The 12,935-nt window shown below is 41.1% G+C and overlaps 1 protein-coding gene across 2 annotated transcripts in view; it reads left to right on the top strand.

The window, feature by feature from the left end:
* LHFPL6 (LHFPL tetraspan subfamily member 6) overlaps window positions 1-12,645 on the top strand; it is a 273,074-nt gene extending 260,429 nt beyond the window's left edge. For both annotated transcript variants that reach the window (XM_030200415.1, XM_030200416.1), the window contains exon 4: window positions 11,644-12,645. In XM_030200415.1, the coding sequence (XP_030056275.1) occupies window positions 11,644-11,762 (119 nt within the window). In that variant the 3' untranslated portion in view covers window positions 11,763-12,645. The remainder of the gene's footprint in view (window positions 1-11,643) is intronic.
* Window positions 12,646-12,935: the final 290 nt, after the last annotated feature.

Here is a 12,935-nt window from a genome sequence, read left to right as displayed (position 1 = left end):
ACATACAAGGCTCTTGAGGATACTGCATTCTTTGACCCTGGCTAAAGCACTGTTACTGCAGTAACTATATTATGGTGCTCATTTTCAAAGCAGATGGACATCTTAAAATGCCTTAAAAACAGGCATTTCCTAAAAACTTCCAAATCCTGATTTTGGAAAGCCAGAACTTGGATATTTCATACTGCAGTTCAACCAAATAGCGAGGGGGCTTGTTGTGGATGGGACCAGGGAGGGCCCAAAAGACACGCTTACATTACCGCAGGCCACTTTTTGCCATGGCTTAGTAAAAGGGCCCCTAAATCTGGGCTTAGCCCACGACAAAGTCCCATGCTAGAACGCACTAAGTACTGCACTTAATTAAAAGAGCTCCTTAGTGTGCAGAAAATTGATATAACATCAACCTACAAATTACTTCATGGAAACAATTTGTGATTCTAATGTGCTCTAAAATAATTTAACTCGGGTGTGTGAAACAAAGTGAAAAAAGTCCAAAAATTAGAAACAAAAGCCAAACAAGCCGAAGACAAACTGAAAACCTTTTACCTGTGAACATCTCTAATACTTGCAGTATAGTAGAGTCAAAGAGATAAGGTTTTAGTAATATTTCAGTTCAGGGGGCTTTGCATAAAATGTGTGTATGGGAGAAGAGACCTTATACATTTCTGAAACCCTCATCATGGGGCCCTTTTACTAAGTTGTGTAAGCATCTACAGGCACCCAATGTGTGCCAAAATGGAGTTACCGCCTAGCTACCGTGTCCGTGTGGCTCTTGCAGTAACTTAATTTTTGGCGTGTGTTCGATATGTGTGTCCGAAAAATAATTTGTATTTTCGGACTTGCGTATTGGATGCACGCCAAGTGGCATTTGACACACGCAGGTCATTACCACCTGGTTACCGTGTGAGACTTTACCGCTAGGTCAGTGGTCGGCGGTAAGGTTGCAGACCCAAAATGGATGTGCGGCAATTATTTTGCCGCATGTCCATTTTCGGCAAAAATTTAAAATAGGCCTTTTTTACAGGCGCACTGAAAAATGGATCAGCGCACATCCAAAACCTGCGCCTACACTACTGCAAGCCATTTTTCAGTGCACCTTAGTAAAAGGACCCCCATATGTAGTTTTGAAAAATGTAACCTGTAACTAAACACATTACCATAAAAAAAAAACTGCACCAAAATGTAAGTAACCAATAACACCTCAGCCAAAAGAACTCACACATGCAACATGTACATTTATTAAAAAAAAATAAATTAGGACCCTCAGAAGAGAATCAGAACACATGATTCTGACTTTCTCCTGACAGTCCTAAAAGTTTTTATGTAAATGTTCATGTTGGAAATGCAAGTTCCCTTTGGATGAGGCGAATACGTTACTAGGCAGATGATGGTTTTCATAGGGAAAAGAAAAAGCATGCCAAAATGGAGTTACCGCCTGGCTACTGCGTGGCTCTTGCAATAATTTCATTTTTGGCGCATGTCTGATACGCGCATCTGGAAAATAAGTTTTATTTTCAGGCACGAGTATCAGATGCACGCCAAGTAGCATTTGATGCGCGTAGCTCATTACCTCCCGGTTACCATGTGAGACTTTACAGCTAGGAATGGATCCTCAGAAGCTTAGTGGAGATTGGGTGGCAGAGCCGGTGGGGGGAGGCGGGGCTAGTGGGTGGGAAGCAGGGCTAGTGCTGGGCAGACTTCTACGATCTGTGCCCTGAAAATGGCAGATACAAATCAAAGTCAGGTATACACATAAAGTAGCACATATGAGTTTATCTTGTTGGGCAGACTGGATGGACCGTACAGGTCTTTCTCTGCGGTCATCTACTATGTTACTATCCTGCTTATTTTCGAAGGAGAAGGGCGCCCATCTTCCGACACAAATCGGGAGATGGGCATCCTTCTACTAAGGTCGCCCAAATCAGCATAATCGAAAGCCGATTTTCGGCGTCCTCAACTGCTTTCTGTCGCAGGGACGACCAAAGTTCAAGGGGGCGTGTTGGCAGTGTACCAAAGACGGGACGGGGGCGTGGTTAACAGATGGGCATCCTCGGCCGATAATGGAAAAAAGAAGGGCGTCCCTCACAAGCATTTGGCCGACTTTACTTGGTCCATTTTGTTTCATGACCAAGCATCAAAAAGGTGCCCAAACTGACCACCGGAGGGAATCGGGGATGACCTCCCCTGACATCCCCAGTGGTCACTAACCACCTCCCACCCCGAAAAAAACAACTTCAAAAACTTTTGCCTTTTCTTTTTTTAGAGTATGTCTTTTGCTATGCCTCCCTCCCTGCAACGGCAGTTGAGGTGGATGTTTCTATGAGAAGGACATCCATGCCTTTACTATGCCTCTAACACCCTCTTTATTTATTTGTTTGGATTTTGGATCACAAGTAGCAGCAGTGGGATTTGAACTAGCCACCTCTGGATTGCGAGGCTAGTACTCTAACCACTAGGCCACTCTGCTACTCCGCTCTACTACCTTGAAATTTGGCCATCCCTGTGGGGGGGGGGGGGGGGTAGTATGCAGGTCCCTGGGGGGGAGGGGGGTGGAGAGGTATGTGTGTCAGCGGAGGCATAACGAAGGCGTGGATGTCCTTTTTTCAAATATTTTGAATGTCCTCAACTGCCCCCCACAGGGATGGCCAAATTTTAAGAGAGTGGAGTAGAGTAGCAGCGTGGCCTAGTGGTTAGAGCACCGGTCTTGCAATCTACAGGTGGTCAGTTCAAATCCCACTGCTGCTACTTGTGATCCAAAATCCAAAAAAATAAATAAAGAGGGTGTCAGAGGCATAGCAAAGGCATTGATGTCCTTCTCACAGAAACATCCATCCACATTTTGGATGTCCTCAACTGCATCGCTTCCCCTCCTTAGAAAGGAAATCGTGTGCAAATGAGCTAACAGCGAGCAGCTTATTTGCATGCAGTTTCCTTCATGCTTGCCCGTTCCATTCCAGATTGGTAAGGGAAGGGCTTTTTCCATTCAGTTAGTGGGACCAGTGCACTACGAATTCTGGCTTCTCCCACAACCAAATGGCTTGGATTTGGTCATTTCTGAGATGGGCATCCTCGCTTTCCATTAACGTTGAAAACTGGGGACGACCATCTCTAAGGTCGACCTAAATTTCATGATTTGGGCGTCCCTGACCGTATTATCGAAACGAAAGATGGACGTCCATCTTGTTTCGATAATACGGGTTGCCCCGCCCCTTTACAGGGCCGTCCTTAGAGATGGGCGCCCTTAGAGATGGGCACCCCCGTTTGATTATCCCCCTCCAAGTTTCTATGTTAGGTCAATGGCAATTTTCATTTTGCCAAACGTACATTTTCGTCAAAAATTTTAAAAAGGCATTTTTTGTAGGGGCGCTGAAAAATGATTCTGTGCACTCCCCAAACCTGAGTTTATACTACCGCAGGCCATTTTTAAGCGCGCCTTTGTAAAAGGACCCCTTTGTTTGGCGTGCTAGGTGTTAGCTATATCCCTTGGGATGTAGTTAAATTTCACATGGTAAAGAAGCACATAAAATTTAATTTCAGCTACTGCAGGCTTTGTTTACCACGCAAATTCCTTGTGAATGCAAGCTTCAGTCTGCTGTGTACTGTTCATTGCTGTCACCACAGAGGTGTTTGTTGGTTATAGCAACCCCTGAAGCAGGCATTCATGCCAACACATGAACATAAGTACATAAGTAAGTACATAAGTAATGCCATACTGGGAAAAGACCAAGGGTCCATCGAGCCCAGCATCCTGTCCACAACAGCGGCCAATCCAGGCCAAGGGCACCTGGCAAGCTTCCCAAACGTACAAACATTCTGTACATGTTATTCCTGGAATTGTGGATTTTTCCCAAGTCCATTTAGTAGCGGTTTATGGACTTGTCCTTTAGGAAACCGTCCAACCCCTTTTTAAACTCTGCTAAGCTAACCGCCTTCACCACTTTCTCCGGCAACGAATTCCAGAGTTTAATTACGCTTTGGGTGAAGAAACATTTTCTCCGATTTGTTTTAAATTTACTACACTGTAGTTTCATCGCATGCCCCCTAGTCCTAGTATTTTTGGAAAGCGTGAACAGACGCTTCACATCCACTTGTTCCACTCCACTCATTATTTTATATACCTCTATCATGTCTCCCCTCAGCCGTCTCTTCTCCAAGCTGAAAAGCCCTAGCCTCCTTAGTCTTTCTTCATAGGGAAGTCGTCCCATCCCCGCTATCATTTTAGTCGCCCTTCTCTGCACCTTTTCCAATTCTACTATATCTTTCTTGAGATGCGGCGACCAGAATTGAACACAATGCTCAAGGTGCGGTTGCACCATGGAGCCATGTGCTGGGTTCCTTGTATTTGCATACATTTATCTCTGGTGGACTTTTACAGCATCCAGACTGATATTACTCCTGCTTATGGTATTGTATTTTACTTTTTCTGTTATGATAAGCCTTTAATGTCTCTTTTCTTTTTGTGGATATCCGTGGACCAACCCTACTTTTATAGACTTTGCTGGTTTCTCTGCGTAAGGTATTTTGCTTCCTTTTTTTTTTTTTTGCACACGGTAAAGAAGCCTATAAAATTTAATTTCAGCTATGCAGGCTTCATAAATAATGATAATGACTTATGAAGCCATTACCATACTATTTACATACTTAGCATATGCGAATGCATTATATTTTATCCTGTTTGCATATTGCTATACGGCCTCTGTACTTTTGTCTGCTGCTTAAGGCACATATTAAATCCCCCCCTCCCCCACCTCCATTTAACTTGCCCATTAAGGTGACAGTTTTTGACAAACCCATGTAAAGTATGCAGGCGCTCTCAGCACAAGTGCTTTATCCAAATTTTCAGAGAAAAACAAAACATTTGGTTTATATTAAGCAGAGCTGGCTTTACTGGTAGCATCATATAAATAATGTTGCACTTGCTATCATTCCTTTCTCATTAATCAAGCTGCATTTTCCCAGCACCCAGTTACCTCCAGTTTCACACATTTTTAACATTGTGCTATCCTTGAATGTCGGTGCAGAATTTGTTTTTAATCTCTTCTCCACTGCCAGCCATAGATAAATTTTCCCTTGTTTTTGCCTGAACTCCTCTGGTGAGGACAGCATAGCCCCTCGCTCTTCAAACGAGTTACTTAACAATCCTTCATGTGATCTCTCTCTCTCTCTCTCTTTTTTTTTTTTTTTTACAAATGCACAGTTCCTCAGTATCATTTATTTATTTAGCAAGTTTATGCTCAGCACAATCCAAAAACTGTGTCTTCCATTTATGTGGGTAAATGAGTGTTTTCCTGTATGAATACATATTTTGAATATTGCCTCTCTGTAGTGCAGGTGAAAGTGCAGCACCTGTCCTTATGAGGCAGCAGGGTGGGGACAGGTTGGGAAGCGAAAGCACATAGATCTCCTTTTTTTTCAAATCTCCATGCAGAATTGCTATCTGAACCCTATATATGGCAAGAAAATATATTTGTGTATGTTTATTGTTATACTTGTTTATTATATATATATATATATATATATATACCTTTTAATGTGTTTGTTTAGCATGTAGGTTTTAAAGATTCTTTCATTTTAATTTTGTTAGTGTATTACAATTACCCCTGATGCAACCATTTTGGCAAAACGTGGCCACGTCGGGACTTGTGCAATAAAGAATCCTTGAATTTTTAAGCTTTGGACTTTTGTCGTGTCTTCTTGGACCTGTCTAACATTGGCTTCCCATCACATCGCGCATTAAGTACAAGATTGTCTTATTAGTCTGTAAGTCGTGATTAAGTTATGCCCCATCTTATCTCTCCAGTCATTTCATTTCCTGTGCTCCCCTATGTTGCCTCAGGTGCACTGATAATAATCTTCTAACACTGCATCTCATGATCTCACCTGACTCAGGTTTCTGATACCCGGGTCCTAAGCTCTGGAATGAACTTCCTCTTCATATTAGAAATCAAGCTACCATTCTCTCTTTCAACAAACTGCTTAAAACTCACCTCTTCTCAGAAATCTTTGGCTTCATGACCCTGTAGCTTTCTCACGCCCACCTCTCTCTCTTCCACTACTCCCCAATCCCCTCATACACCCTACGTCTTTTCATTTTCTTCCACCGTTTTTGATATTTGTAAATCACATAGATGCCCCTCCTAGGCATTTCGGTGGTATATCAAGTGTAATAAAATAAATAGAAACAGAAAATAGCATATCACAAGCAGGTGGGAGCTGGGGGGGTCTTCCTTAATTTTTCCACCAGTTCTCTTTTATAGTTCATTGCTTTATATTTTTTGATGTGATTTGCTGTGTTGTTACACGTCTGTCCAAATCCTTTAACCGCCTATCTGATTATTGTATACTATTTATATCAGGTCCTCTTATCATGGTAGAACAGGCGCTTTGTAATTGAGTATCAAGGCATGCAAAGGTTGCAGGGAACATACTAGTTATTTTCCAGCAATCTTCTGGAACAGAAAACTCGGAAAGTAATCTGACTTTAAAAAATATTCCCTCATTCAGCCCTTGCCCTTGATTGCACAGTGCAGCTGTTGTGAAAATTGAGCCTACACCACTTTATACTAGAGACTTGGCAGGTACTGACTTCTGCTGCATCCCTACTAACATTTTACTGCCAGTGAACTGCATATTTTCTGTCAAGCGTATTTCACCCAGCGTTGAAAACAGCAATTTGCTAACCAGCAGAGCAGGCTTTAGAGGTCTTTCTGATCAACAATTATAGAAAACAAAAGGGAACAGTTTGATTAGATTTGCCCATCCTATTTTTCTTTAAAAATATGGTAGACAAAGTAGGTCCTGAGAGGAAATGTCTACTGGCTTGCTGGTGGAACAGAAGTGTTTTGAGTAAGATGCCTGGATTTAGGCATAAACAACATAGGCAACTGCCTAGGGTATCAAATAGGCAATAAGAACCCCAGGTTATATATGTACTTATACCAGAGATGACAGATATTTGGAGTGAGTGTATTATATGCCTGTGATCAGTGCCGGATTTAGGCATGAGCTAAACAAGCTACAGTTTAGGGCCTCACAATCTGCAGGACCTCGCAACATTTTAGAATTTTTTAGCTTTTAGAATTTTATGTGGCTTTTTATGTGCAGAGCCAACATCCACAATGGAAACACCAGAATTCACAAAATTCACTTTAAATACCCTGCTATTAAATAATTAAAAGGCATATATGTGCTTTCAATTTTTTTGGTACGCACCTTTGTGATGAGACCTTCTGGTGTAACTTTTTAAAAAGGGGCCTCCAAGCTTTATATAGCTTATGGCCTCACCATGTCTGCCTGTGATAAATGCTTTTTACATGTCAGTTCTGCCCGCTTAACCTAAAATATTTTTTGTCTATATCGGATTTGTCAGTCTTGTAGTCTGTGATCCCACTGTTTATTCGGATCTACCTGCCTTTTGTATTCTGTCCCTGGAAGTCACGTACATCTTTTGTTGGGACTTTCTAAATTCGATCGTATATCACAGTGTTCTTCAATGCAAGACCCGGGGGCCAGTGGTGGCCCTCCTCATCATTCAGACTTTTTGCAGCTGCTTGTGACTCTGGGCAAGTCACTTAACCCTCCATTGCCCCTGGTACAAAAGAAGTACCTGAATATATGTAAACCGCTTTGAATGTAGTTGCAAAAACCTCAGGCAGTATATCAAGTCCCATTTCCCTTTCCCCCTTCCCTTTTCTACTACTCTGCCTGTTTACCCAAGCCCACAACAGAAAGGGGAAAGTGGATGGGAGGAAGAGCTGCATGCTTGAAGGACAAGGCATTTCCCAATAAGCAAAGAGATTGTAATTGGAAATGGCCACCACCTTGAGGATCCACACAATAAAAAAGTTAGAAGGCAGGATAGCGGGGTGAATGTCATTGACTGACCAAAAGTACCGAGGCCTCGCATGGGAAGATATTAGGTGGCTGTCCTTCAGCTCATTTGGATCCAGAGTGGCTCTGACTTAAAAATTTGCGAAGACCACTGATACATCCTCAACTTATCAAGCTACATTGGCTTTTTGTGGCTTTCTGCATTTACTAAGGTGCGGTAAATAAATTTAGCGCACGCCAAATGCCACTCAGCCCATTTATGGGCTGCATTGAACTTAACACACACTAATTCATTAGTACTTGCTAAGGGGTCCTTTTACTAAGCTGCGCCAAAAAATGGCCTGCGCTGTTGTTGATGCGTGTATTGGATGTGCAGAGGTCCATTTTTCAGTGCACCTGTAAAAAAAGGCCTTTTTTGGAGGGGGCCGAAAATGGATGTGCGGCGAAATGGAAATTTGGTTCGTGTCCATTATGTGCCTGACACCTTACCAGCCACCCATTGACTTAGCAGTAAGGTCTCACACATTAACCGGGCAGTAATCGTCAGTGTGCCTACAATGACGTGATTACTGCCCAGATAGCGCCGTGTGCCAGAAAGTTTCCAGCGCACATAGTGAGCGCATATAAAAAATAAAATTACCACCCGGGGCACACAGTAGCCGGGTGGTAGTTCCAAATTGGTGCACGCTGGGCACATGTAGGCGCCTACACAGCTTAGTAAAAGGGCCCCTAAATCTGTTTGAAGCTGGTTTGAAAGAATGGAATTAGCACTTAGGAAGCAAAAAAGTACTATATCTTGTTTAAAAAACAAAACAGCTGAAGAGCTATTTATTTCAGTTGACCTATGTATGGGTGACTTCAGATAAATGGTATGACCTGTGATAACTCTGATGTTTCATTAGTGGATTGTTGTTGTTGTTATATTTGTTTTGGTATATTGTGGTTTTAAGATTGTGTATACTCCTTTGTATTCCACTTCGTAATAAAAATGGAGTGGAACAGGTGGATGTGAAGAGTCTGTTCACGCTTTCCAAAAATACTAGGACTAGGGGGCATGCGATGAAACTACAGTCAGACTTAGCCGGTTATCTTTAAACTAGCCAAAGATATCCCACGTTTTCTCGCGGCCAAATAAGAACGCTAACTCGGCTTTAAAAATTGGTGGTGCTGGAAACAAAAGCCGCAAACCAAGGATATTCAGTGGGGAATAGCTGGTTATCCTCTGCTGAATATCAGCAGATAGCCGGTCAAGCAGTATTTAACCGGTCAGCAGCCATTTTGGCCGGTTAAATAGCACTGAATATCGGGGAGGGTCATTATTTAGGGACCCTATCAATCACATTCCATTTTTCACAGCCGTTTCAATGTAGTTTTACCTTTTCACAAGCTTTTGAGGAATTGAGTGTTTGAATATTTAGAAAATGATGCTGTTTGGACACATTTCAACTAGCCTGTGATAGCATTTCTCTTTACCTCATTTTGCAAGAAAACAAACTGTTCCTTCAGGCTCATTCTGCAGCTCATATGCACCTGAAGTCCTAATCAACCATTTGTCAGAGCATAAACAATTCCACAGAAAATTGTCGTGCTGAAGCACATTGTGACTTCAGAGAGCTACTAATGAACTGGAATAGCAAAATTCCCCCTGCTATGGAAATGTTTCAATAATAAGAGATGAGAGATGAGCTGACAAAACCTATAAAATTCATGGCACATTTTGCCAGTGCAGTCTGTTGCTTAAAGTTGTTTAAATTCCCCATGTATTTCACTATTTTATTAGCAACTAGTAAAGAAGGCCCGTTTCTCAGAGCAATGAAACGGGCGCTAGCTTGACTCACATATGGAGAGCAGGAGCATGGCCATCAAAATGGATTTCTTCTGTCAGCGCTGTTCGTGTTGTCGGTGCTGCAGTGTAAGTGAGCGGTTATGTCTTTATTGGTGCTGGGGCTCCATTTTGTTCAGTGTCAGTGCTCCGCCCTCGTCGTCATCACGTAGTGACGCAAGGATGGGGCACACACTGATGGGGAAATCGGCTATCTCGACGCCTCAACTTCCGGTGGGGAAAGCTGATCTCGACGCTTCAACTTCTGGTGGTGGCTTCATTTAGAACGTTGGGGTTGTGAATTATATAGATAGATATAGATAGATGTGGAAATAAGAATCAACAACCAAGTTCATACAGAGCATAGGTATCATTGTAGAAGGTGCTGCGTAGTTGGTTGCAATAAGGCAGGTAAATGGCAGCCATGAACATGCACAATTGGCTTCTTACAGAATACTTACTAGTGACAAAGTGCGTGCCATGATTTGATGGCTCAGTACTTTTCTGGTGGGTGTGTGCATGGGTGTTTGGCATTTCTCGCATAAGACCTATTTATGGTATCTGTTTTTATGAATTTTCATAGGTTGTATTGTCAACATTTTCCCCATAATTCTATAAAAGTCACCAAAAATTGTTCACGCAAATTTGGGCACGCACCCAATTTGCATGCACAATTTAATTAAATATTGAGCTAATTAACACCAATAATTAGCTTTTTAGCAAGCAATTATTGGCACTAATTAGATTTAATTGATATTTAGCTTAGCGGGGATTAAAAAAGGTCTGGACAGCTTCTTAAAGGAAAAGTCCATAGACCATTATTAAATTGACTTGGGTGGAATGGGGACATTCTTAGCATTTCTGCGCGTTATTATAGAATAAGGGGGGGGGGATATGTGCCTAATGTAGACACGTACAGTTGCACCACTTTTCAGTTGGGATCTATGGGATCTTTATTACGATCTCTGCATGGCTACCAGTTAATTTTCGCACCCAATTCAAAATCTTGTGTTTGGCTTTTAAAGCCTATCGCTTGGGGACTCCCTCCTATTTGCCAATTGTGGTCATTCCTTACACTCCCTCGTGCTCTTTAAACTCCATAGATGGCCATCTTCTCATTCTCTTTGCTCCGAATCACGAGAGCGCTAGAACATCTGCATTTTTCTATGTATCCCCAAAACTATGTAATGACTTACGTGGAGGCTCATTTTCAAAGCACTTAGACTTACAAGTTCTATTTACATTAGATCAGAAATTTCCTTTCTAAAATTCAAATGTCACTTTAAAACACTTGATTTTGAATTAATTTATAATAGGGGATGGGACTTGATATACTGCCTTTCTATGGTTACAATCAAAGCGGTTTACATATATACAGGTACTTACTTTGTACCTGGAGTAATGGAAGGTTCAGTGACTTGCCCAGAGTCACAAGGAGATGTAGTAGGATTGGAGCCCAGTTCTCCAGGATCAAAGGCTACTGCACTAACCACTAGGCTATTCTTCCACTAGCTTCTGGATGAAGATCAGTGAACAATCTCTTCCCTCCCCCCCTCTGATTCTTCTTTTCCCCTTCACCCTTCAGGGATGTATGTGTTCATCTTTCCTATCAATTTAATGGTGTTCTTTTCCAATGATTTTATGACGTTTATAGTTGTAAACCACTTTGACCAGATTATGATATAACGTTATATCAAGGATATGAATAAACATAAACAATAAACATATAGATATATTTAGGTAGATACAGATATATAGATACATTTCTGAAAAAGAAAATAGAGATGCAAAAAGTTATTCCAAGGAATAGTTATCACCTACAACTGCTTTGTTGAATTTATCGTAAAAATAATACTCCAGAAAGTCCGTAGATATATGTCCTACTTCAGTTGGAAGCACAATTGTATCTGTTTCAACTGTGCTATATAAACATGATTTTAAAAACTCAAATACTACAGTTGTGACATGAAATTTTTTTTTTTATTATTCCTTAGGTACATGCAAAATTGGCTGGGCGTACTACTGCACCGGTGGAGGAGCAGCCGCAGCAATGCTGATTTGCACCTGGTTGGCTTGTTTTTCCGGCAAGAAACAAAAGCAATACCCGTACTGAAGGAGAAAGAGAACAAAAGAGAGACCAGCTTTGAATGTGTGAGATATGATTGACCATCCCTACTTCCTGTCTACTACAGGAAAGTACCCTTACCTAGAGTCCACTTAACATGACAGTGAGTGGAGTGGGCTTATTGAGGCAAGGATCAGCAATGGCATCCATGGACCAAAGGTGAATTATCACCGGCCGAAGAATGAGATCTTTCTAACCTGCTTTGGTTGATCTGGTATAAACTGTTCCAGCAACATTTGATGGATCTCATTCAAATACTGGTACATCTTGTCTTTGTCACTGAAGGGTTAAGTGTACTGCCTACAAACTCTCATTTTAGAATGATACTCTTGAAGGCAGGCACATACAGAGCAAATTTGTGGCAAAGATATCTATACATGTTTTCTGTTTCTGTTATTTTCTTATAGTCACTTAAACGTCAGTGTGTTCTCTCTTTTTTATATGTACATATTAAACATTATGGACCAATATACCAACTTAACATTGTTTAGTACCTTAAATATGCTTATTTTGTATTATGTAACCATAGCTTTTTCAAGCACATAGAATTGTTATTGTGTTTCAGCATTATTACCTAAAATGCACTATTTCTCTTCGCGTATATGGCCTTTGCCTCTTTTACTCTTGTTAAATGCAATAACCTAATTCTATCCATTCAGAATTACAGTAATGGTATTATGTTAATGAATGAGGTGGTTTGTGTAACAGTTGTGGGAACCATCTTCCAGACATAGAATTTTATTTGGTTTAGCGACTATTTTTCCTGTAACGTCTTTATTAATACTCAGTTTTTCTAAACATAAATAAACACAAAATTATATCTGTGTGCAATTTGTAAAAGTCTGTAAATAAAATCCTTTCTTAGAACAGACCAATTGCAAATATACCAATTTTTGTCAAAATCCTGGAACCTTTGGTCACCAATCAACTTGCAGAATATTTAGAAACTCATAATATCTTACATCCAACACAGTTTGGGTTTTTAAAATGTTCTAGTGCTGAAACATTATTAACTCTGTTAATCCATGATGCAAGAAGTTTACCAAGTAAAAGATCTCAAACTATAATTTTACCATTTGATCTTTCAGCAGCCTTTCATATTGTGGAGGTGTTTGTTCATGCTGTGCAGATTAACATGTGCGCAGTTCCGGCGCTAAACAC

Source organism: Microcaecilia unicolor, chromosome 4 (assembly GCF_901765095.1).
Source record: "Microcaecilia unicolor chromosome 4, aMicUni1.1, whole genome shotgun sequence".
In the NCBI taxonomy this organism is placed as follows: domain Eukaryota; kingdom Metazoa; phylum Chordata; class Amphibia; order Gymnophiona; family Siphonopidae; genus Microcaecilia; species Microcaecilia unicolor.
The sequence above is the reverse complement of the archived record's forward strand: the minus strand, read 5'-3'. Positions and strand labels throughout refer to the sequence as shown.